At 41.7% G+C, this 25,214-nt stretch overlaps 1 protein-coding gene and 1 pseudogene across 1 annotated transcript in view; one reads left to right on the plus strand and one right to left on the minus strand.

Annotated features, from left to right (window-relative positions):
• Positions 1-22,642, minus strand: part of LOC147031315 (uncharacterized) — a 43,612-nt gene extending 20,970 nt beyond the window's left edge. The window contains exons 1-3 of the mRNA XM_085861609.1: positions 22,199-22,642; positions 21,812-21,970; positions 12,307-12,366 (exon numbers count right to left, since the gene is read on the minus strand). Coding sequence (XP_085717735.1) covers positions 12,307-12,366; positions 21,812-21,970; positions 22,199-22,607 — 628 coding nt within the window. The 5' untranslated portion in view covers positions 22,608-22,642. The remainder of the gene's footprint in view (positions 1-12,306; positions 12,367-21,811; positions 21,971-22,198) is intronic.
• LOC147031316 (uncharacterized) lies at positions 15,068-19,804 on the plus strand (annotated as a pseudogene).
• Positions 22,643-25,214: the final 2,572 nt, after the last annotated feature.

Here is a 25,214-nt window from a genome sequence, read left to right on the forward strand (position 1 = left end):
AATAGTATGGAACATATTGTTACGGCTGTGGAAATTCGCATTACATCATAAAGGACCCTCAGGTAAGATATCTTCATAGGTACATGTGTAGTTAGCCCAAACCCGTTGTATAGAGGGAATTTATGTGATCCATCCGGGCTGCGACGCTTTGAGTTAGCCATTTTCCTGTTCTATCTTTTATTTCAAACAAACATTTCAACAACCACGTCATCCCCATCACAGCGCCAACCACACTGCAACCACGCCACCTCCACCATCTACGCTACTACATCTTTGCCACTACGTCCGCTCCCGAACGGCAAACAAAGGCGCAAAGGAGGGAACTGCGAGGATGCGCAGGTTTTCCCGCCTGTTTTTCCTCGCGCTTGGTGTGAAGGAAGGAGGAAGGGCAGCTCGCCGCTGATTGGTGGATGACCAGCGTGAGGCGGTCGGGGTGAGGGAACGCCCCTCTTCGAGAACCCTCTCGAAGGAGGGTGGAGCCAAAAACGGGGGCTGGAGTGAAGGGCAGAGCCCCGGGCTATTAAAGTCGGACACGGGCGGAGCGCTTTTGGTGCTCTTGCTAACTTCGTCTTTTTCTCTCTCTGGCTCTTGCTCCATTTGTCTTCATTTCCTCTTCGTGGTGGCCGCTGGCCTGGTCTTCTGTGGTGAGGTCCCGAGACCCCGCTGGTGGGATGGAGCGTCTGCCATTCCCCACACCACAACCTCGAGTAACCACGTTTCCCCCCCTCCCCCCTTTCTATCCGCGCTGAGATAGCGCCGGAAACCCCGTCCGTGGCGTCGAGCGGCCAACACGTGCCGGCGCGAGGCACGCCAGAGAGGACTCGCCTACCACGCCAGGGATCGGAGTCGCGGCCAGGCGCGACCACGCCGACGGACGTGGGAGAGAGACTCGACGGCCCAAAGGGAAGTCACCATTTTCTTTTCGGGGTTTTTGTATGGATCTTGTGGCGCCGTGTCTCGTAAAGTAGAACTGTTTAAGTGTTGCCGTGTGTACGCGTATAGTCGGTTTTAACTGCTTTTCTTCTTGCATTTGCTTTTTGTGTATGGCTGTATGTACGTGCTTTCCGTGTGTCGCGAAATAAAGTGCTTGCTTGTTGAACTGTGCCAGTTTCGCTTTGTCTTTTCTTCATTGACTCTCCATCCTGCTTCACGTAAAGGGTTCGTAGCGGGTGCAAGATCCCGGTAATTAATCTGAACCGTCCACATCGACGATAACACTGCTCGGTTATCCCGTTAGTACGGAACGGGCCGCCCAAGCGGCTCGTGTCCGGAGTCGACCTGCGGCGAGGTATGATCGCCCAGTCGACCATTCGCGCAGGTACTTAGGTAGATCGAATTTGGCGAACAACCTTATCCTACGCGGGTGGACGATTGGCACGATTGTGGTGAGGTCGAAAGGCCCACCCGTGACTGGCTCCGGGTGATAGTTCCCGGAGGGTCACGACTGAATTGTCCGTCCGGTGGGTGACGTGCCGCGATTCGAGTTACGCGGCCGTTCGCACGCCGGCGGGCGCGAATTCGCAACAATATGATGGAGTATGATGCCTTTACACTTATATTAGATATCTGTCCAGGTAAGTTCGACGATTAAATGTGCACTGAGGAGGCAGTGAGTGTAAACCTTAAAGCAGAATATGGTAAGATTGTTAATATAAAACCTCCTCGAATAGGCGAGGCCAGGTGGAGGACTTGAGGCATCTGGCATTTTACAGGAATCATAATCGGCAATTTAGCCAGCAGACTGCAAACCATGGCAACGAGATGAGCTGTACAGCCCTTGGAGAGAGGCAGAACACTTTATTCAGAGCCATCTCTCAGGGTGGGGCAGCCCAGAAAATGCACCGCTTACAGAAAGCGGGCGATTAATAATGAGACCTGCCACCTATGAAGGCAGTAGCAGAGGTGATGAGATCGTGTCTGTACATGCATGTGGCAGATGGAGTTGAGCTTTAGGCATGAAGAGGTCAACACTCTCTTTTTCTCTGCTTCATTAAATGGAAGGCTTTTTGAGAGGCACTGAAACGACCTCCATCGGCATATTCTCGTCTCCTGATCTTGTCGCTCCTCATCGCCATCCACAGCCCTGAGCTGCACTTTGCCCTGTGCACCAGCGACCTGCATGCCACCAACTCATGCCTGCTTCTTTGTTAATGATATGAGAGTGTGTTGTGGCACCATCGCAGTATCCCTGTGACTAAATCACTTTGTGAATAAACACTTTAATTACAAGAAGTATTTTCCCACCTTTTGCCTTTCGTGCATGAACACTGCCAGTATTCCCATTCATTTGGGGGATCCTTGGGGAATGTAATCGTAAAAGAATGCACACAGTACAATGCATTGAACACAGTAATTCCAGCATTGTTTCGGCATTCGCAGAGGTCTGAGACCTCCGGCTCATAGATGTCTGTGCTAACGAACCATATGAAATAAGGGTTAAGAAAAAATTGCATGCAATCAATACATCTTATGCTTTGACCACTTGTACCAGGAAAAAAAGGGGGGGTGGAGGAATAGCAGGGACAGCAGTCAAGCAACAGTCACTGTTAATTACAAATGTGAATCTGTGCTTGTGCATGATAGAGAAAGGAATAATAATCCAGAGATGCAGTACAAATTACATGGCATTAACGTTAATGGAGGCAGAAAAAAAATCAGTCCTTTTCCCAAAATAGAAAATAAAACCAAGTTGTGGAGGCGGATTTGAACGTGAATCTTTATCATGCTGCTGGAGCAGTTGAGCAAGTTCTAAAACTCAGGAGCAGTTGAGTGAAATCCATATGAAGGTTTAAATCATTCACAAGGACTATCAGTCTTCGACACTCATGCTTTGTATGAGACACAAGAGGGGACACACAGCACCCAGAGTAAAACATTAAGGACAATGGCACTCTTCGACATTGCGATGTCCACTGATATGCCTCCGCCCACATTATTACATCATTACACTGTTATAGATTTCAGAATCCAGTCTGATGAATGCAACCACAAATCCAGGTCCTTAGACAGTTATTTCCCTAAATGCATGTCCAGATTAGCCCCATCACCATGTCCAGTGGGATTCCAAATGTGATGCGTTGAGAAGGGTAAAGAATAGATCCCCTCTCTTATGGGAAGCTTCTTTTTTCTTGATGACAGACACGTGTATGCATGATATTTCTTTCACGAGCGCCGATGCCTGCCTTTTTCCAGCAACGTTTTCACACATTTTTCACGGACGCCGATGCCCGCCTTTTTGTGATTTTTTTTAGCAACGTTTACACATATTTCTTTCACAGACGCCAAGACGCTTCAATGAAGCAGAGACGCTTTCACGTACGCTTCGATGAAGCAGAGACGCCGAGACCCGCCCTTTTTTGATCAGCGTTTGACACCACAGGGAATAATAATGAGAACACGGGTTGTCATGGTAATGGTGCGCAAGTGGGGTGGGGTGAGCTTGGGGGGACTCTGTGCCAGCCGAGACGGGCCACCTATATAGAAAAGAAGAGGAGGTCCGAGCTGGCGCAAGCGAGCGAGTGAGCGTGTGGGTGTCTGACTAGCGCCAACAACGAGACAATTTCTCTGTCAGTTCATCCTTTCCAGTGCTTTAGCGAGCGCATGACTGTGCTTGTGGGAGTGAGCATCACTGACAATGACACTGTTTGTCTTTTCCAGTGCTTGTGCGTGTCTGACCAGCGCCAACAACGAGACAGTTTGTCAGTCAGTGGCATCAGTTCGTCCGTACCAGTTTGGGAGTGGGCGGCGCGCGCGCGGGTCAGTTACCAACGAGTGGGGCGCAGGTCAGTCACCAACGGATCGTGTGGGTCATTGGACGTCACCAGTTTCGTGAAGTGTGAGGAGCTGCCCGTGTTGCAACACCAGGGTTGAAACCCACGACAGACGATCTCGGTGCCCCCAGACGTCGACTGGCGTTCAAGGCTGTTGGCGAGTGGGTGCACGGCAAGACTGGGTGCTGGCGTCGGACAAGACACGCAAACACAAATTTCAGGACATTTTCACTTGATGGACGACTTCTCTCTGGTGAGCGAGACGACTCTTTCCCCGCCCCCCCCCGAATGATATGCTGGTTACCCTTGTCTGTGTTTAGTTGTAAGTCAGTCAACCCCCGATAAGCATCTGCTATCTGTTTCTTTCCTGTCATTTTGATTGATTTTGCTTGGTTATTCATTTCGATTGCTTTGGAATTTATTCACTTATTTACCTCAGGAAATAAAAAATTATTTTTATTCATTTATTTTCATATTAATAAATCATTTGTTGACGTTCCAACCTGTCAGTGTTTGTCCTTTTCTTCCATTGGTCTCGCATTGTCCGAACCAAGATAGACTGGGAGGTAATTATCACAGATTTGACCAAAAATAGTCGGCACGCGCCAGCGGTTAAAACGCTCGGCCGCCCCAATTAAGATCTAATCAAGATAAGATTGGTGCTTTGCAGAGGGCGTGCTCCCCGTTCAGGTAACCACAGGACCTCGAGTTAAACGGAATAATTAGACGATGGACACTGGAACTCGTGGTTAACTGGGTGGCGTTCGTGGTTCTAAAACAACCCACCATACCACAACGTTAATTGTGAGCGGTGGCCCAGGTCCGGCTCTTCAGAGGACAACCAGGGATTAATCCTTGAGTTACGAACTGGTGTCTTGGTACCCGTGGCCGTAACAACACATACTTGTACCAAGTTTGATGTAAATCCCTTCAGCTGTTCTCAAGTATCAAATTTTTACCTGACATGACCTCTGAACTCTTGATGCCGAAATCTAATCAGTTTATCTTGACATCATTATACATACTTGTACCAAGTTTAACTTAGATACCTAGCCATTCTTAAGTTACCGTGGTAATGAAAACCTATCACAGATGGACAACCCAAAAACATCATGCCTCTGGTGACGTTGGCGGCAGCATAAAAACAAATAAATATATATATATATATATACATATATATATATATATATATATATATATATATATATATATATATATATATATATATATATATATATATACATATAAATATATCCATAAATATATGGTTAAGGATTCGGCGGTGGCGGGATTCACACCCGACTCTTGACCCCAGTGTTAAGGATTCGGACGAGTGATAGGGCTCGCACCCTACTCTCAACAGCCAAATGTTAAATATTCGGAGTCACTTAACAGCACCGCAGTCTCCGGGGTTATAATGCCGGCTGGTTCAGCACAGGCCTCGGGTCACGCGCCTTGAATCGCGATACCAACGTACACCTGGACCTTACCAGTTGGGGGAATAGACCCCGGTTACAGACTGGTTTTGTCAGAGATCGAGTGAATTCTGCCAGTCTGTAACCATTTTGGTTTATTATCCAAATCGAGCGGATCGTTCCTCGGCGTGGCATGAATTAATTCAAGGCGGCAAATCTTGTATAACTCAGTCAGATTTATTGGGGACACATCGGGGAACACAACACAAGCAAAGCATACACTACCTACGGATTACGGGTTTCGAAGAGGACCCTCGCGAGATAAACTTTAGACAACATGCAGACAAGACATGGACAGCATGCAGACAAGACACAGAGTACTTGGTGATGCTTCATGGACGAGAGGAAAAGTGTCGAAGGAACGAATGTTGCTCGTGACAAGCCGATGTCAATGGATTCGAGCACCCAGCTCGAACATGCCGCGTGGCAAGATGGCGGCGTCGTCCATTTGTCGCACCCCTCAAGCACGCATCCTCGGCGCGTTCAAACCCCGCGAGGTCGACGGCACCAGAGCGAAAGATCTGTGGTATACTCCAGCTGGCTTTTCACAAGGTCCAGCATACAAGTCCAGGCCTGGCATGTTCACCAGACAAGGCCAAATCGGGGTGTTGGGCTCCGCAGGCGGATCGACAAATGTGTCGAGCCGTGAGGTGAGTAAGGACAGAGGCTCCGTGGTTAGACGCATGTTGAACCTGTCGATCACCTCCTCATAAAGTCGATCGCCTACTCACACAGCAGCCAGTTCCTCTCGACGCAGATTGCAGCCTCCCACTAGTCGTTTCTATACAGCAAAAATCCTCACTCGACACTCAGGCTCAGTTACTCCCTCGGCAGATGGCAGACTCGACCCTCAGGTTCAGGCCGTTCCTCTCTTACAGATCGCCGACCACACGCACCGCGAGTTTCTTCTCCAGCCGATGGCAGACAGACCTCTTGCAGTCCCTTCCTTGCCTTTCTTTTGGCTTGCTCTTCACGAAAAACCGATCGCGCCACCTTGACACTCAGTTTCACCACAGTCTTCCCGGCGCTCGCTCGCCTCTCTGTTTCACCACCGCCTTCCCGGCGCTCCTGCAGTTTCACTTTTTTTTTCTTTTTGGGGCGTGCCCCTTTACGAAGCCGACAAACTCCTCCCCCTCCCAGAGCACTGGGCGGAGACTCCTTCGGAGAGGGGAACGAAGAAGAAGAACCTCTCGGTCCACCACCACTGTACGAACAATAAAACAGCCTCTTACACCTCCCGACACACATGTAACGTCCATTTACCGAACAACCTGGCTAAACATGCATTTAATGGGGGATCTGGGCTAATCCTATATTTAATAACACACAAAGGGCCATTTCTGCAGCAATATATAAATAAATATACTGTATATGTATATACTGTGTGTATGTATATATATATATATATATATATATATATATATATATATATATATATATATATATATATATTTATAGCCATATGTAGTGGGAGCTTCGTGTTCGACGACAATGGAATGACATGCCAGAAGGTGCAGGTTCAAATACAAGTGAAGGCAGCATTCCTAAAGATCTGGATTCTTTGCTTCTAAAAACTGAGCGAGTACAAAGCAAATTACTATGTCAATATCAGATTGTTGCAAAAAAACCCAGCTGGAACATTAATGACCTTTAGGAAGGGGCTATTATGCCTTCACTGTCCACACTGTTCTGCATATGATACCAGTCCACACATTGTGTCTCCCTGCGTGAACTGCATCCAAAATCTCTGTAAATACCATTTTAATCAAAAACTGACTGCATTCAATCCACTTCTTACTTCTCCATTTGCAGAGTTGTAACCACGCCATTTTTACCTCACCTGGACTTTATTCGGTCAGGTTATCCGATCGAGCAGTGTCCGTGAGTGAGTGAGTGAGTGAGGCAGTCAGAAAACATCGAAAACACTTCAGCCACTATCGCTTGAATCAAACACACAATTTTGTTGAAACTTCACATCTGATGCCTAACGAAGGTTTATTGACCACATCAAATCAAAATCTGTGCTCATTAAGGAGGTGTATGGAGGGGTGGGGGGGGGGGGGTTGACACCCCCAAAATCGATATTTGTTATTTTCTCTGAAATTACACACACATTTTGGATGAAACCTGACCGCAACCTTCATCATCCGTGATGTACCAAAGTGTATCGACCGCAATAGAATCTGCGCTCATTTAAGGGGTGTATGGGGTGGGGTTATTGACCCCCCCCCCCCACCAAATAGGTAGTTGGTTTCTTCTCTGAAACTATACACACTATTTCAATGAAACTTAGCCACAACCTTCATCAACTGTGATGTACCAAAGTTTGTTCATGGCATAAAAACAAAATAAAATTCAGGGTCTAAGGGAGTCTGCCGGGTGGGGGGGGGGGGGGAGGTTGAGTGACTGTTGCTCCTGATCCAGGTGAGCTTCAGGATGCATGGTCTTGTTTTTTTTTTTCCCAAGTCACAAGCAAGTTTCAAGTCCTTATGGTGAAGCCTCAAGTCACATAGTGAGGGTGTAGTGAGTGTAGGTAGTGGTGGCACTGCAGCGAGTGAAATAGGTAAGAATGAGGGCAGGGAGACCATTTTTGTTGGGATTAAACATGTTGACTCTTCATCCTGCAGGAAGGAATGTACACAGAGTTTTGTGTTGGTCTGAAAGAGCAGGAGGAAGGGATATTGAAGGAAGGTTAAAATGACATTGTATCAGGTCATGACAGGAACATGTTAGTTGTGGTACATGGAGAAGGAAATGATGCAGGAAAGTTTTCTCGGAACATTTGCAAAATAGGTGCAGGATATTGGGTCACCGACAAAAACCAAAGGGCTGAGAGATAATGTTTTTTGGTACTTTTTAGGAAAGGGAATATAATGTATGAGTGAAGTGAGAGCTGTCAACCTGTGGTTGGAAGAATGATGTAGACCAGAACGTTTTATGTTTGCAGAGAAGTGGAAATAATTTCAGGGGCAAAGGCAAAGTTTCCTAAATGATGGCCTTAGGCTAAACAGAAAGGGATCAGCACCGTATGCAGTGGGAATTGAGGCTTTTTAGGCTACGAGGATTGTGAGGATACAAAGGAAGGAACTGCAATTAATGACATGATTTTTATGGCCAGGCAGCAAGAAATAATTACAGGAATGGAAGAGTTAAAAAAAAATTCTCCATATCAAACCGAGGAGTTTAAACAAGAATGACAATTGCTTTGCAATACATGTCCCCTACCGATGTGATACTTTCCAAGTCCAAAAAGGGCATAACTCTGTGTAAAATGACGAAACACCCTGAAATTCGAACTTGTTCTATAACTTATCATAATAAAGATATGTACCAATTTCAGTTGAAAATGTTAAAGTGTATGGGGAAAAAAAGTCAGAAAAACCACAAGTGGGATGGAAGGACAGACGGATGGATGGACAAATGGAGAGCAAACCTATAGTCCCCTCTGGTGAAACCAATAGGGGACCGGTGATAATATGAAATAGCTTGAAGCCAAAGTAGACAGTGATGAATATGATATAGTTGCAGTCAGTGAGACATATTTTAATGAAGAGAGTAATGAATGAGGAGAGTTAGTTTTAAACAAGAACGAGAATTGCTTCGCAATCCATGTCCCCTTCCAGTCCCAATTAAAGTGTGGAGAATAAAAATGCATTTAACACACACACTCGAGCCGATACTGGAACCAACATGAGAACAACAAACTCTCCAACCCACCGTGTTTGGGTCTATTCAGCATAAAAGGAGGAAAAACAATTTTCATTTACTGATATATTTTGAAGACAAAACCCAATACAGACAACTAGGATAACAAACCAGAGATAAAAATTAGTTTGATAAAAAATAAACGACTTTGCAGACAAACAGGAGCAGTTGAGAGTTACTGTAATCCTTCCTTGAACTTTTGTTGATAAAAAAAACAAAACACAAAATTTCATACACTTGCAGTGCAGTGCTGATAAATACAAATTTTGCGTGACAATTTGCAATTATTTGTATTAATCCTTGCATTTTTAATCTGTCCTCAGTGTGGGAGCACTTTTTGTCATTTTGAGATTGGTCATCTGGAAAGTGTCCTCAGTATCCTTCAAAAATGTGTACTCTTCAAGACCAAACCAGCTGTGCCCCTCTAGTGGTGAATTTTGTGCTCCGGTTGAGATGTTCAAGATGAGGACAAGAAGGCGACAGATGATCAAGTATCATCTGTGCTTGTAAATTGTGGCAGGTATTCCATCCAGCCTTGTTGTTTTGTATTTGCTTGATCGCTCGCTGAACCTTTGCACAACATGGGGGGTTGGCCAAGATCTCCTTGAATAAATCTTTTGGGGATCTCATAAATCAAGTGGTCTTTGACATTGAATTGATGGTTAAGCTGTTCTTCAACATGCTTTGTACATCGATTGAGGACGTCTTGGTCGTCTTTGAAGAACATTCTCCCATATTTGGATCGAAGAGCAGTGGACCCTTGAAGCTAGTAAGCCCTTCACCAGTTTTCATTTCCCTGAAGAAGCACCTCACATTGTGTTGATCAGCATATCCTTGCATCTTCTTTGCTTTGTCTTCCCACCAATTGTCTTTCCTCTCCCAAATTCTTATTTGAGTCTTCGAGCAGATTCAGTGATATTCTTCCTCCTACAGGAATTTGAGGTCATTCTGTCGAAACATTAAGGTGTTCCACTTCCACAATATATGGAAGTTCATGGCTTTGGTTTGAGTCTGCAGGAAGTGGATGTTGATTATTTTTTGGATGCGATGCTTGGGTGTGATTTTGATGCCAATGATGGATCAAGTCAGATGACGATCAGTTTAGCAGTCATTAGCTCCATAAATCATGGCTCTGGTGATCAAGACATCTTGGAGATATTGGGCACAAACAATGATGAAATTGATCCTGTGCCAGTGTCCAGATCGGGGGTGTCTCAATGACATTTTGTGCTTGTTCTTTTTTGGAACGATGTGTCGATGATCACAAGTTTATTTGTGTTCGACACAATTGCTGAGGACCAAAATTCAATTGAAGCAAAAAGTCCCAACACTGTAGGTTATTTTCTGATGGCTCCTTTCCATAGGACAGCATTCCTCCAACTCTTGCATTAAAAGTCACCCAAGACAATGAACTCGTCTTCGCCAATAATGAATTTTAGGAGGAATTCCACTTTGCTTCAGTTTTCCAAGTCCTTACTTCGATTTCCGACGGTGAATGTTGGGGCACAGGCACCGACGACGGTGGGTTACTCTTCTTTAGTCGGCTGGAGATGCAGTCACAAGGCACTCTCTAACACCAAAATAGAGTTCTGTTATGTTCTTAACAATGGATGATTTGATGGCAAAACTCCATGGATGAAATGATGTTCATCCAATTTCCCTTTGCAAAAATCATGTATTCATCTCCACATTTGGAGAACTGCCATTCTCCTGCAGAGTGGGTCTCACTCAAATCAACAATGTCAACATCAAACTCAGCGAGTTCTCTGGCATCTAGAATGGTTCTTTTCTCGGGTCTGTCACTATTGGTATTGTTTATAAGGGTTCAAAAGGGTTCTGACATTCACTTTGCAAATTTCATTTTTAGGTTTTGACCAAAAGATAAGCAACTCCCCAGGGGTGTGACTCCTCAGTTGGGTGAAGTCGAGACAGACTATGTTTAGGGCACCTATTCTAGCCCCTTGCCTATTGCAGTAAGCATAATTGATCATGAATAGGATTGCTCAGTCACAATGGCAGTTACTGAGTAGCATTCCCATCCCAAGTGTAAATGTGCCATCAAAACATCACTGCCTAGTATTAGGGAGAGGTCCGTGACTTGGGGCTCCCACCAATCACTTCTATCTTCATCACTTGTCCAAATCACCGCAGAGTTTAATTTATTAGTGTTCTATGGAAATATGCCTGTATGGGAATTTGTCTAACATGGCGAAACTGTTGAACAGCAGTAACACCACAATTATTAACTGGAAGAAAATCTTGGATCTACTGACATGGAGATCAGAGATGCTCAAGCAACTGCAGCCTTCACCTGCCTTCATTGCAGATGGGAAATCCTCATCTGCCAGTTCCAGCATTGATGATTTAGGATGAGCTTTATAGACCATTGGGAGAGATAAATCCTCCTCTTCTGCTCCATCTACTATCAGAGTTTGGATTGTCGTAAGTCTGGAACCTCACCTTCTCCTTACCACCGTGGGTGATTCTGGCAAGACAAGGCCTTGTGTACAAGGTTCCTGGTGGCATCGCTCCGGGATCAGCAGCACATGCAAGCCTTTCCAACACTTCAAGAATCACGATTCTCAGAAAGGGGTCCCAGCACCATAACAGTGAAGGGGTTTGTATTTGTTAATGCATATTTACTTCTGCTACTGAAGGTGGATGGAGGTGATGTTTTCACCCCTGTCTGTCTGTATGCTTGTTTGTGAACAGGATATCTCAAAAAGTTGAAAACAGATTCAGATGAAATTTGGTGGAGAGCTTGGGTATGTGACACCGATGAAATGATTAGATTTTGGTGAAGATCCGAATCCGAATCTGGATCCAATAATTTTTCACCATTGAGAGATAAGGCCAAAAACGACACGTAGCAGGATTTCTGAAAGCATCGCGGACAGATTCGGCCAAAACTAGGTGGGCAGGTTGGGTATGTAACAAGGGAGAATTGATTCGATTTTGGTCTACATATGAATCCAGATCTGGATCCGAATTTTTTTTTTTAAAGCGATTCTTCACCATTGAGTGAAAGGGCTAAAACAACATATAGCGGGATATCTCAAAAAGTTATGGACAGATCCGGACAAAGCTTGGTGGATGAGTTTAGGTGACAAGAACAAGCCGATTAAATTTTAGTTCAGGTCCGAATCCAGATCCGGCCGATCAGTGGGAAAAACAACGTAAACTAATCAGCCTGGCGGAGGTATGCACTCCACCAAGTGGCCGTACTAATTAACTTTGTGTTGCATCCATTACTCGAGTGTGGCTATACCATCAATGCAGTACCACCATAGATTAAGGTGCCAGAAAGAGCAGAATAACCCTAGTGCTTTTACACCAAAGTGGGCATAATAGCTCACCTGTTGAGTTGCCATAGGACTCAGCTGAATATTGCTGCTCATGGTAAACTGTGTGAATCCCTGTAAACAAGAAACAAATTAAAATTTTCTCTGCAATGGCACAGATCATCAAAATGCTACTTACATAAGTGTTACATGGCTGAACATGAAATGTGAGAAAAACGAGAGGATATTTATATTTAACCAATCCCATTATCATGACAGAAATTTTCAGCTGTATGAATAAAAATCACTGTGGGCAAAAAATAGAAATCAGTTGTGCGTCCCAATGCCCGAGCTTTGAACAACAGATTGACAAATCGGTCAAGATGAAATGTCTGTGCATCACATGCAAGGCGATTAACACCACCGAAAGCTGCTTCGCTTATTGTGATCCGAATGTGTTAATTCATTACTGCAAATGGATTTCTTTTAAACAAAACGTACAATGAGCAATTTAATAAATTCAAGCACAGCATATAATGAGCAATCAAAAGCCGTAGTGAATGACATTTGGTTGACAATTAGCATCTAAAAAACAGAGAACTTTTTTTTTTAACATTTAAAAAACATTATACAAACAGAGACATGACAGAAGTAAATAGACACCATGATTATAAAATAATTAATTTATTGAACATTTCATCCATTTTAATACATACACTAGTACTGTATTTGGTAGACTTGCCATTTGCAGATTTCAATGTTTTTACTCTTTCAGGAAAAGAACTAATGAGTTCCAACATTTTCTCTTGTGGGATTTCTGCCCAGGGTTCACACAAACGGGTTTGCAATTCTGCCCGTGATGTTGGTTTGCTGAAGTTTTTCTGCACAGCTCGATCCAATATGGCCCAGAGGTGTTCAATGGAATTCATGTCAGGAGACTGACTTGGCCAAGGAAGTAGCTTGATCCCATTTCTGTCCTGCCATTCTTTGGTCGTTTTTTGCAGTGTGGCATGGAGCTCCATCTTCCATGAACAGAGTGTTATTTTTGACCATCTGACCAATGGAGAAGACAGAGAGACGTCCATCCACAAGGATAGAAATGTGTATCATAGTGTTGATGTTGCCAACACACTCCACAAGCTCTGACTGACGAGCACTCCACATTGCTCCCACACCATCACTGAAAAACCACCATGTTTGACAGTTGGCTGCAATCTGTTCAAAGAGAACTCTCGACTGGGAAGTCTCCAGACCCATACGTGTCTACTGTCAGAAAATTGAGCAAATTGGGACTCATCTGAAAAAATGACAGTTTGCCAAAACTCCAAGGGTCTGGTGGCCATCTCGTCAGCCCACTTCTTTCTCCTTTGAATGTTGGCTGGTCTAAGAAGAGGTTTTCTCCAAGCTGCCCTACCATAGTAGCCCAGTTGATGAAAGTACCGCATGGGAGTTCTTGAGCCAACTTGGACCTCATCTGCTGCCTTGCAACGGGGAGTTTTCTCAATGGACCGCTTGACATCTCAAAGATACCTTTCTGAGTGCCCAGGTCCATCCATCCATCCATCCATTGGGACCATACTGTGTACAGAGCGTTGGTGCTGCCGAAGCAGTCTCCTTGGCTATTGGACACAATCCTGGACGGGTCGCCACTCCGAAACAGGATACCAGCATGCGAGCACTCATTTTTCCGACCTCGAAAGGATGACAGGCAGTCAACACCACCTGGTATTGATTCAACAGCCGAGCCCAGGTCCACCACAATGGGAAGCTGTGGATTCCTTGCCTTCGCTGGTGAATTGCACAATCACCCGATTGACCGTAGAAAGCAGAATGCCAAGGTTCTGAGCTATCTGACTCCACCTTCTGATTGGCCAACAATTCGTCCTCTTTGAAAAATCGGAAAATTTGTGTGTTCCCTGGGTTCGAGGCAGAGTTAATTGTCATACTCGACCGAGTAACTCGTTTCTCCAAATAAATAGTTGAATATTAATGCAAATCACTGAGTAAAACTTGTGTTATGCTGATGAAATGAATAAATGTAAGGTGTATATTTACTTCTGTCATGTCTCTGTACTGTACATGGCTGAGGGCTAGGAATGGAAAACACACACACACACACACACACACACACACACACACACACACACACACACACACACACACACACACACACACACACACACACACACACACACACACACACAACTCAGCCACTGAGCTTGGGGGAAATATTATCACTTCCTGGGATACTCTGGGTACGAGAGACGTCATAACAATGGCACCGCTTCTCTCACTGCACTCAGCAGGGCATTTCCTAAGGAGGAATTTCTGCCTCCCCATGGATGCCAACCGATGGGGATTGTCCATGCTCGATCCTTTTAAATGCTGAACATCAATCAAGGAAACGGCACATACCATTTTTAAAGTCTTTGGTATGACTCAGCCAGGGTTTGAACCGCCGACCTCCTAGGCTCGGAGCGTACGCTCCAACAAATACTTTATGAAATGAAAGACCAAATACTGTATTGGAGTCATTAGAAGGAACCCGAATAAGCAAAGAGCAAATGAAGAGTCATCAAGAAGAACCAGGATAGGATTCGGATTTCAACTGCGACTCCTCGACCCTCAAACACATCCAGGCACAGGCAAGTTTAATGGTAATACATTGGTTTGCATTTGGTTTTGGATTTGAAGCTGTTTGTGTTAGTTCCAGGGCACGGGGCATTATGGGTATGTAGTGGTGGGAGCACGAAGCCATGATGATTCAGGTACCTGAATAAATGATCGTTCTCTTCAAACATTGCTTCTTTATACATGTTCTACATATGAACTTTACATGGTGGCAGCAGTTTTGCGACACATGTTCGAGGCCATCAAGGTAACAAGCCAGTGTTTCCCATGCCTTTTGTTATCGGCTCGTCCGTTCGCTCCTTGTCGACCCACACAGCCACAAGGAATATGGCCTGACCAGCAGAAGGTTCAATATCTGAGAGCTATTCTAATACCGGAGAACAAAACTGAGCTTCAACATTTCATCGGCTTCATGACATATTTGTCGCCCTTCATCAAGCAAGGATTTCAGTATGAAATCTGCGACTCTCAGAGACCTCAAAAAGGATTCTGAATCCATATGGGAGCCGCACCATCAAATTGCATTTGATCATCTGAAGAACGAGGTGTCGGAAACATCTCTTCTTCACTACAATCATCCAGAGGAGCCTGTCCACCTCCAATGTGATGCCAGTCTTTGAGGCCTTGGTGCAGCCTTGCTTCACGTCCATGGAAACCAGTTAAAGCCAGTGGCATATGCAAGCAAAGCCATGGAGTAAAGCCGGATGTGACCTGTTCTACTTTGATGCAGCTCAAAGGCTTGTCATCGCAGATTGTTATTCAAAATTTCTTCTTGTCCACAAACGACCCGATTCTGCCCCCAGTTTCATGATTATTGTGACCTTGGGACAGATATTTTCTGAGTTTGGAATTCCTGAAACGTTTATGAGTGATAATGGTCCTCATTTCTCCAGTGCGGAATTTCGTTCATTTGCTGGGAAATGGAATTTTGACATCATGTCATTCCCAACATACCCAAAATCATAATGGATTCACTGAACGCCAAGTTGAGACAGTGAAATCCATCCTCCACAAATCAAAAAGTGCAGGAAACGATTTTCATCTTGCATTGCTTGGTTTGATTTCCACCCCAGTGAGCTACAACTTGGCTTGTCCTGCTCAACTGCTAATGTGAAGAAAAGTGAAATCGCGAGTACCAAGCAGAATCGCCAACACGCATGATGATGACATCTTCATCCACGAGGAGCTGGAGAAGCGCCACCACTCACAAAAACTCCACCACGAGAGATATGCTCAGGCACACGAAATGTCCTGCCAACACCCTGGACAACGAGTTTGCGTTCAGAACCACAACACTCATTGTTGGAAGCCAGCCATGGTTCTCTCCATGTGTGAAGAGTCACGGTAATATTTGCTTTCATCACCAAATGGTCAAACACTCCGACGCAACCGAATTCACATTCAGAAGCTATCAGTGCGTTTTGCGGTGCCCCATCAATGTACGAGACAAAACAAGATTTCTGAACCCACAGTGAGTGGGAACAGTGAACCATCTGCAAGGTCTGGTGTTGAACCTGTGAACCATGACTGTGACGTCACTCACACCCCCAGAGCAGAGATAATTCGTTAATCTCCCCAGCGCACTGCCAATTCCAGTGACATGTTGCCTTCTTCACAGAACCTGACAAATGTATGTATGTATGTATATATATATATATATATATATATATATATATATATATATATATATATATATATATATATATATATATATATATATATATATATACAGTCATGCGCCGCTTAACGACGTTCCGGGCAACGACGGATCGCATATACGACGGATCTGCCAGGTCTGAAAAAAAAAAGAAAAAAAAATGTAGCTGAAAAATTCCTATCGCCGAGTGATGTAGCCGACGTAGCGTTGCCAGTAGTATAAAATAGCACATACAATTATGTACGCTGTACAGTACATAATACTTCATAATGATAATAAACGACAGTGTGGCCCTGAACCAATGTTTCCACGTTTACCTTCCAGCAAGTAAATTACCTTTGAATTGAAGAATTCCATGAATAAATCGTTGTTACAGTCGAAATGAAAACACATATTTCTTTTTGGTGAAGCTTTTCATGTTGGTAAAACAATCGCACTGTTCCGAAAATATATATCACAATTGACAGGAGCTCGTTTCTTCATTTATAAATTATAACATCAATGCATTGATTACGTATTTATAAAATCCAAACGCTATTTATTCATCTTTCTATAATCGATGCGAGAGGAGATTGTAAGCTGCTGCTAACACAGATGGCCGTCATGAATAGCACAAAGGTAAATCTAACGTGTCTTCCGTCTCTCTTGGATGTGTGTTACAATTGCCGACAGTATTCAGTACAGTAACATGCTGTACAGGTTTGTATCCGAGGAGCAATAGGCTACACCACATAGCTTCGGTGTCGAGGTTTGTGTAAGTACGATGTTCGAAAACGAAAAAAAAAAATGATGTTCGCACAACGACGACGTCGTTGAACGACGTGTTTCTCAGAACGTAACCCCGTCGTTAAGTGGCACATAACTGTATGTATATATATATATATATATATATATATATATATATATATATATATATATATATATATATATATATATATATATATATACATATATACATATATACATACATACATACATATATATACATATATATATATATACATACATACATACATATAATATTATATATATATATATATATATATATATATATATATATATATATATATATATATATATATATATATATATATATATATATATATATATATATATGCTGTGGCCGAGCTATGAAAACACCATACCGTCTTGATCTATAAACACTGTTTTTCTGATGTTTGCATTTATCAATGTTGGTTAGCTGGTGTTAACAGATTTGGATTACTGTATTATTGTTATAATATAATGATCGAATGACACATTGCAGAGATGTAACGGAATTACATTAGTTGCTGTTTTTACTTTATTACTTTTCTTCTTGTGGGAGAGGGAGACGTAATGGTATTACAAATTGTTTGCATTTGCTTTTGGACACGAAGCGGGAATTCTGGAGGTGTGGGGCATGAAGCCGTGACGATTCGGGTACCTGAATAAATGATCGTTCTCTTCAAACATTGCCTCTTGAAATATCACCGACATCTGAACTTTACACAAGTGAGCCACACAGACAGATCGTAAGAATTCACTTCTCCCAAGACAGTTAAATAATGACAGACAAATTTGGAGTAAAAGAGATAACAGAGAGCAAAGAGAAAAGAAAAAGCAAGAATTAGAAGGAATAAAGAAAAAGTAAGAAAAAAGGTTGGTGATGACATTTTAAAATACCGTCGGACCCCAACATTCGTGGTACTGCTATTTGCAGACCCCACGTATTGGCGGTTCATAAAATGTACCTGCTTCGACATTCGCGACACTGTGCTTCATGTATTCGTGGTTTTTCTCGGGGGTACTCGCGGTTTTTCTGACCTGCTTCCACATTCTCGGTCCACCATCAACCCCCTTTTGAAACGACCTAAATGCAGGATCACTGCTCATCTCCACTCATTTGTTCCTCTTTTTTCCTGCCTGTGGAACCAACCTCCACATTCGCTTCAATCTCGTTCTTCTCTTAAAGTCTTCAAGACAGCTGTTCTCCACCATCTCAGATAATTCCCAAACCAAAATCATGATCTTCTCCACCCACGTTAACCACCTCCCTCCCACCATACGTTCGTTATTATTACTGCCAAATGATGCCACTATTTTGATTGTTGTTGATATTATTAGTGTTAATTAGCATACGCTTTGTAACAATGTAATCATTATTTTTGTTAATTATTTTGCAATTAGAATGCCATGCCGTGGAAGGACCGATTAAGCTGCTTAATACACCTTAACATAAACACTTTGTTTTTGTATGTGATGGCATGCATTTAAAACATAGGAATTCTTCTGGGTTATTTGTAGTTAATTAGCCCAATCAACTCAGGGGATCATGGCTATCATTTCGGTGTCTCACATCCTACATCAGAAAGCTCCAGTGGAACTCCACCAAAAAACATGACACACACACACACACACACACACACACACACACACACACACACACACACACACACACACACACACACACACACACACACACACACACACCATTTATAAACCCAGTTGGAGTACAAGCTATCAAAGAATTGACACATAGCTTCATTTATATTTATTGCAATCCATGTTCTGAAAAGCTGTTTAACTCAAGTTTTTATTTGTCAACTTCATATCGTGGACCCATTTTGCGTTGTTCACAGCAAAAATAAATTTATGTTAAATTTACTCCTCAGACCTAATGTACCTACTTGAACATATGTATGGAAGACTAGTCAGTAACCTCAGCTTATTTTAAAATGGTTTACACAAACAACTGAAACGAAGTGCAATGGGTGAGGAGATTTTCATAATTTCATTGCATATTTATTACATATGTTAAAATTAAACGTATAATTTATTAACTTCAATTGTTTGTTATCTTTTCAAGTTTTCAAGATATATATATATATATATATATATATATATATATATATATATATATATATATATATATATATATATATATATATATATATCCAATTTATTAACTTCAATTATTTGTTATCTTTGAAGATTCTGTACTTTTTTAGGTTTTCCTTTTAAAAAGGCAAGTTGTGATAAGATTTGAAATTATTGACAAAGTTGAAATAATCCAACTCAGCTGACATTTTAATCATCATAAAATAGTTTTATTGGGTTGGGACATGCACGGAGTTACCCGATCACAGATCAGGGGCCATGATTTCCCCAACACGAATGTTCATGGTTTTTATAAAGTTTCCCACATTGGTAAAATTAATGCTTCTGTGTACTGCTTAGACGTGGTGTGCGGTTTGGAGAGTGGACACCGGCTTTAACCTTCGTGGCGAAAGGTATATGACCTGAAGGCTGTGAGCACTGGCGCGCTGCACATGTACACTTACTGTACATAGTATATGTCGTCATTAACCGAACTGTGCACCTCCACAACTTAAATAATTTACCTTTTATTTTAAACCACGTTTTATTTCAATGTTTATTCAAGGATAATTTTCCGAACATTATCAAGTCATCATATACTCAAGTGGCAAGTAAGTCACAAATCTCCAGACACCAAGCCCCAAATCAATTTTGTGAAGTCCGAGTCTCAAATCAAGTTCGTCAAGTCCAAGTCAAGTCACAAAATGTTGCGACATGAGTGCGACTCGATTCCAAGTTTCCAACTCTGCTCGTTCCTCCCCACACCCATTGGTTGGCCAAGTCTCCCTCTATTTTGTCCTTCAACTCTGCTGAAGGTGTCCTCATCTCGCCCCCCCCCCCCCCGCTGTTCCTTTTTTACTGCTCGTCTTGATCTGTTCAGTGTTCTAGCTCTTCCACAAGCCTTGACTCTGTATACAAAAAAAAAATTGTGAAAGGAACAAAGATCAACGATGTCGGGAAGAACCCAGATAGGAAAATTATATATACTAGTGCATGCCCGTGCGTGCCCGTACGTGTGTAGCCGTACGTGCGTGGCCATACATGCAAAAAAAAAAAATTTCAAACCGCGTGCCAGAAACAACAACCGCACAGGCGTTCCTTCGCTCTCGCATGCCCGTACGTGCGTGGCCGTACGTGCAAAAAAAAAAAACTTTCAAACAACCACACAGGCCATTCCTTCGCTCTCGTAAATGACGACTGGATTGGGGCATTGGGTTTATCTATAAATGTGCAAAAGAAATCGAGAAATTATTAGAATACAGTAAGTCTTCACTGTCCGGAAGTTCGCATATCGCAGTTACGATTATTCGCAATTTAGTTTTAATGGCCAATTATTCAATTAGCACCAACGTATTTTGCCTTTTCGCAATGTCATCGCAAGGAAAAACACAAAGAGAAGAGAAGAGAAAAAAGAAAAAAAAAAAAGTACGTCCAAAAAAAAACAAAAAAAACTTTCAAACAACTACACAGGCCGTTCCTTCGCTCTTGTAAACGACAACTGGATTGGGGCATTGTGTTTATCTATAAATGTGCATAAGAAATCGAGAAATTATTAGAATACACTAAGTCATCACTATCTGGAAGACTGTACGTTGTAACCCGTAATGGGGAACGCAGATGAGGTTCTCTTCCCCATCGGCCACACCTACGCAGCAACATGTCTTGTCACTGGTTGGTAAATAAATGGCCATAACTTGGGAAGCACTTGTCCGATTAATATCAAACCTTGAAAAGGCACATCCTCAGGTCCCCAGCAATATACCTGACAAGTTTCAATTAGATCGGACACAGACACACACAGCGGTCTCACACACGCACACACACACACACACACACACACACACACACACACACACACACACACACACACACACACCTGGAATTATAGACAGATATATATATATATATATATATACATATATATATATATATATATATATATATATATATATATATATATATATATATATATATATATATACATATACATATATAAATATATATATATATATATATATATATACATATACATATACATATATAAATATATATATATATATATATATATATATATATATATATATATATATATATATACATATACATATACGTATACATATATATATATATATATATATATATATATATATATATATATATATATATATATATATATATATATATATATATGTCCTTTTGCTTTACATATCAGAAAATGTGAAGCGAATCCTCGTGATTACATCTCATCATCGCATTCAATTAGTGAAGCAGACTGCTTCGACAAAATCACAATAACATAAATTTCATTGTTGTTGACAAAGAAAAAACAAGCGATTCAATTTCAAGATCTTGTAAACATTGCACAGCTCATGGGTGTTAGACAAACGAGTAATAAGGAAAATCGATTGTCAAATCAATATAATATGAACATACCTGTGATATGGAACATGTTGTTTTTGTCAAAATCTCCCATATTCCCACTAAGACTCTCTTGAGGACTGTCCCTGCCAGAAGTTTCGTACTCTGTCTCTTGCTTGCACTGAAATTCCTCAACCAACTTTTGCAGCTTACTGCACTCAGCAGTTCCATTAACTACAAAAGAAAATGTATTTTTCATTCACTCACTGTATAATGCAACAATCACATTCAAAATGATTCTTCATTGGTATGTGCCTGCATGCCATGTGTCAAACTGCATTTATGAAAAATTATTCTCGATATTTAAATCTTGCATCAAGAGAAGAAAATGTAAAAGGGATTCCAAAATAGATTTTAAAAACACACGCACAAACACAGTACTCGATGCTGTCCGCAGCCTACCTCTCTCTCGCTTTTTACGCCCTCTGTTCGTAATGGCAGGGGATGTGTTATACATGCGCCGTCGCAAATTTTTCACCAATCCTGACTGACAAAAAGAATTATATTTAGGTTGGGGAGGCAACGGAGTACATCCAGTTATTTTTTTGTAAACGAAGTCTAAGCTCATGGAAGAGCTAGAACACTGATATGAATGGAACAGAACACAAGGAGAACACAGTGGAAAGGAGGGAAAACACCAACAGCGGGGTTCGAGGGACACCTGTTGGAAGTTTAAAGTTGCAACAATTTCAATGTAAACAAGACAGTATTTACTGAATAAAACTATAGAAACTCTGCTCAGGATATTAAGGATGGGCTGTGGGTGGCACTGCTTTCTCAGCAGTACTTGGTGTTCATGCCAAAGTTGCATTGAATACCTTGTAAAGTCATTTCCAAGGAATCAATTAAAAACTGAAAAGTAGTGCTGCCTCTAATCTCTCCCTCCTATGTTCGAGATTAGAGGCAGCACTCATTTTTACCTTTTCAGTTTGACAAAATGAGACAGCAGGATTACCCAACCCCAAGGATCATTAATCATCCAGATGGATATTGAATGTGAATCCACAGAAACATGGCAATTCCTCTGACTGGTTAAGTTTCCAGCTGCTGAGGATTCAAATCCTTAATACAGCTGCCTTCAGCCACACACAACAAAATCCCTAATTATGCCAATTGACCTCCATTATATTTACAAGTGTATTGCACACACACATATATATATATATATATATATATATATATATATATATATATATATATATATATATATATATATATATATATATATATATATATATATATATATATGTATATCAGTATACAACAGCGCAAAAGTTTGGGTTATGACAATGATATTCATACTTTAGGGTAAATTGATGAAATTATCAGTGATAACAATCACATGTGTTTGTTATTGTAAATTAACAGCATTGAAAAGTGCATGTGGAAGAAAGTGCTTCAGTAAATAACAAGAACAATGTCGTTTTATAGTATCAGTCAATACTTTTTCCATCTGCCCTTTACTTTCTTGAGTACCATCACTCATTTCCCATGCTTCCTGCATACGACTGAAGCACTCTTACAGGAACATTGTGCTAAATATCCTTGAGTACATTCCACAGTTCTATAAGGTTTGTTGGGGTCCTCATGTTCTTTGTTTTCAGGTCATCCCATATGACCTTGATTGGACTTGTGTCTCTACTCTTGGGGTTGCCATTCCAACACTGAGAGCACACCAGTTGTAACCTTATTCTCAAAATACTGTTTTACTATCTTGAAAGTGTGTTTTGGATCATTATCTTGTTGGAAAATGTATCTTCTTCCGATTCAAGGATTTCCATTAGGAACTGCACGGTGCTGTAGTATCTGCTTGTATTTCTCTTTTGTTGTGTCTAATTCATTTGAACACATTTTCATTCAGCAAAAGCTGAGATACAATTCTGGAGAGCTACAGAGCCTCCCCTGTGTATAGTACCCAATTCCGTTGCTCAGTCATTCAATCTTAGTTTTGCCTTACAACTTGCAAATGTCAGTTTTTAGATCCTCGTGGAGGATCTCTAAGTCTTACTCACGCTGTTGTTGTTTTTCTTCTTATTGTGGACTTTTTAGACCCTCGTGGAGGATCTCTAAGTTTTACTCACGTTGTTGTTCTTGTGGACTTTTTTGTTTCACAGCCGACAGTTTTCATCTAAACTTCCTGAAACTTGGCGTATATATGTAAAAATACCGTGCGCAGACAGTAACGATCTCCGATTTTGAAAATTCCTCCGAGAAAAAATAAGTTATGACATCAAAATATCCCCGCTAATGGAAATCGCCGAAAAATTATCTCCGAAACTAGGCAAGCTTTTTGAATTCTGCTTGCAGAAATCGAACAGGGCATTAGCAGAGATGAATTACCGCACATATGATACATCACTATGACGTCATAGCAATTTTTATGACGTCATTCCTATTTTTTGATATTTTTTGTTTCACAACCGAGTTTTCATCGGTTCTTCGTGAAACTTGCAATGTATATGCAGAAAGCCCATGCACAGGCAGTAACCATCTCCGATTTTGGAAATTCTTCCCAGAAAAAAAGTTGATGTCATAACATCACCGCAAATGGAAATCGCCTATACCATTATCTCCAAAACTAGGCAAGCTGTTTGAATTTTGTTTGCGGGAATCAAGCCGGGCATTAGCACAGATAATTTATCGCAAACCTGATACATCACAATGACATCATATTCGTTTTTATGACGTCATCATTAAGAGGATGAGGATCTTAGCTCATTCGAGCTTGTTTCATCTTATTCTGTGGTCTCAGCAGTGGTTTCTTTGCTGCCACTCTGCCATGGAGACCTGCTGCAATCAGCCTTCTGCACACAATGCTGGATGAAATGTTAATGTTCAAGCCTGCTCTCATTTCATCTGTCAGCTGCTGACTAAATTATCTTCCATTCCATAAGCTGAGCAACATCAAATGATTGTCTTACCTTGGGGCAGGTTCTTCTGGGTCCTCCTGACCTTTTCTCGTCTTGTACAGACCCAGTTCATTTCAGGCATTGCAAAGTGTACCTCACACCATTGCAGGAGATCATCAGCTTTTCTGCTATTTTCTTCATACCTTTTTCTTGCATAGTTTGGATCTTCACACTCTGTTCTGTTGAAAGTTGCTTCCTTTGGGATCATTTTGAACCCACCCATAGACTTTCAAGCAACAGAACAAGTTAATGAAAACTAATTTTACATATTCACTTACTTACAACTTTTATTGTGGTTTATAATGTAACTGGTATTGATGACTTCAAGAATTTATTCTTATTTAGTGGACAAAAATCCACATACTGTTTCCTGCATATTTTCTTTGTGGTAAGTGGATATTATGAGCACATGATAATGTAACATGCAAAGCAAAATTAGACTTTTTTTTCAATTTCCAAATTTATTTTGCGAGAAACAACTGCTCCCTCCGGGAGCATTGGTAAGTTGT

This window comes from Eptatretus burgeri, chromosome 2 (assembly GCF_056783735.1).
Source record: "Eptatretus burgeri isolate ZD-2024b chromosome 2, Ebu_testis_v1, whole genome shotgun sequence".
NCBI lineage: Eukaryota > Metazoa > Chordata > Myxini > Myxiniformes > Myxinidae > Eptatretus > Eptatretus burgeri.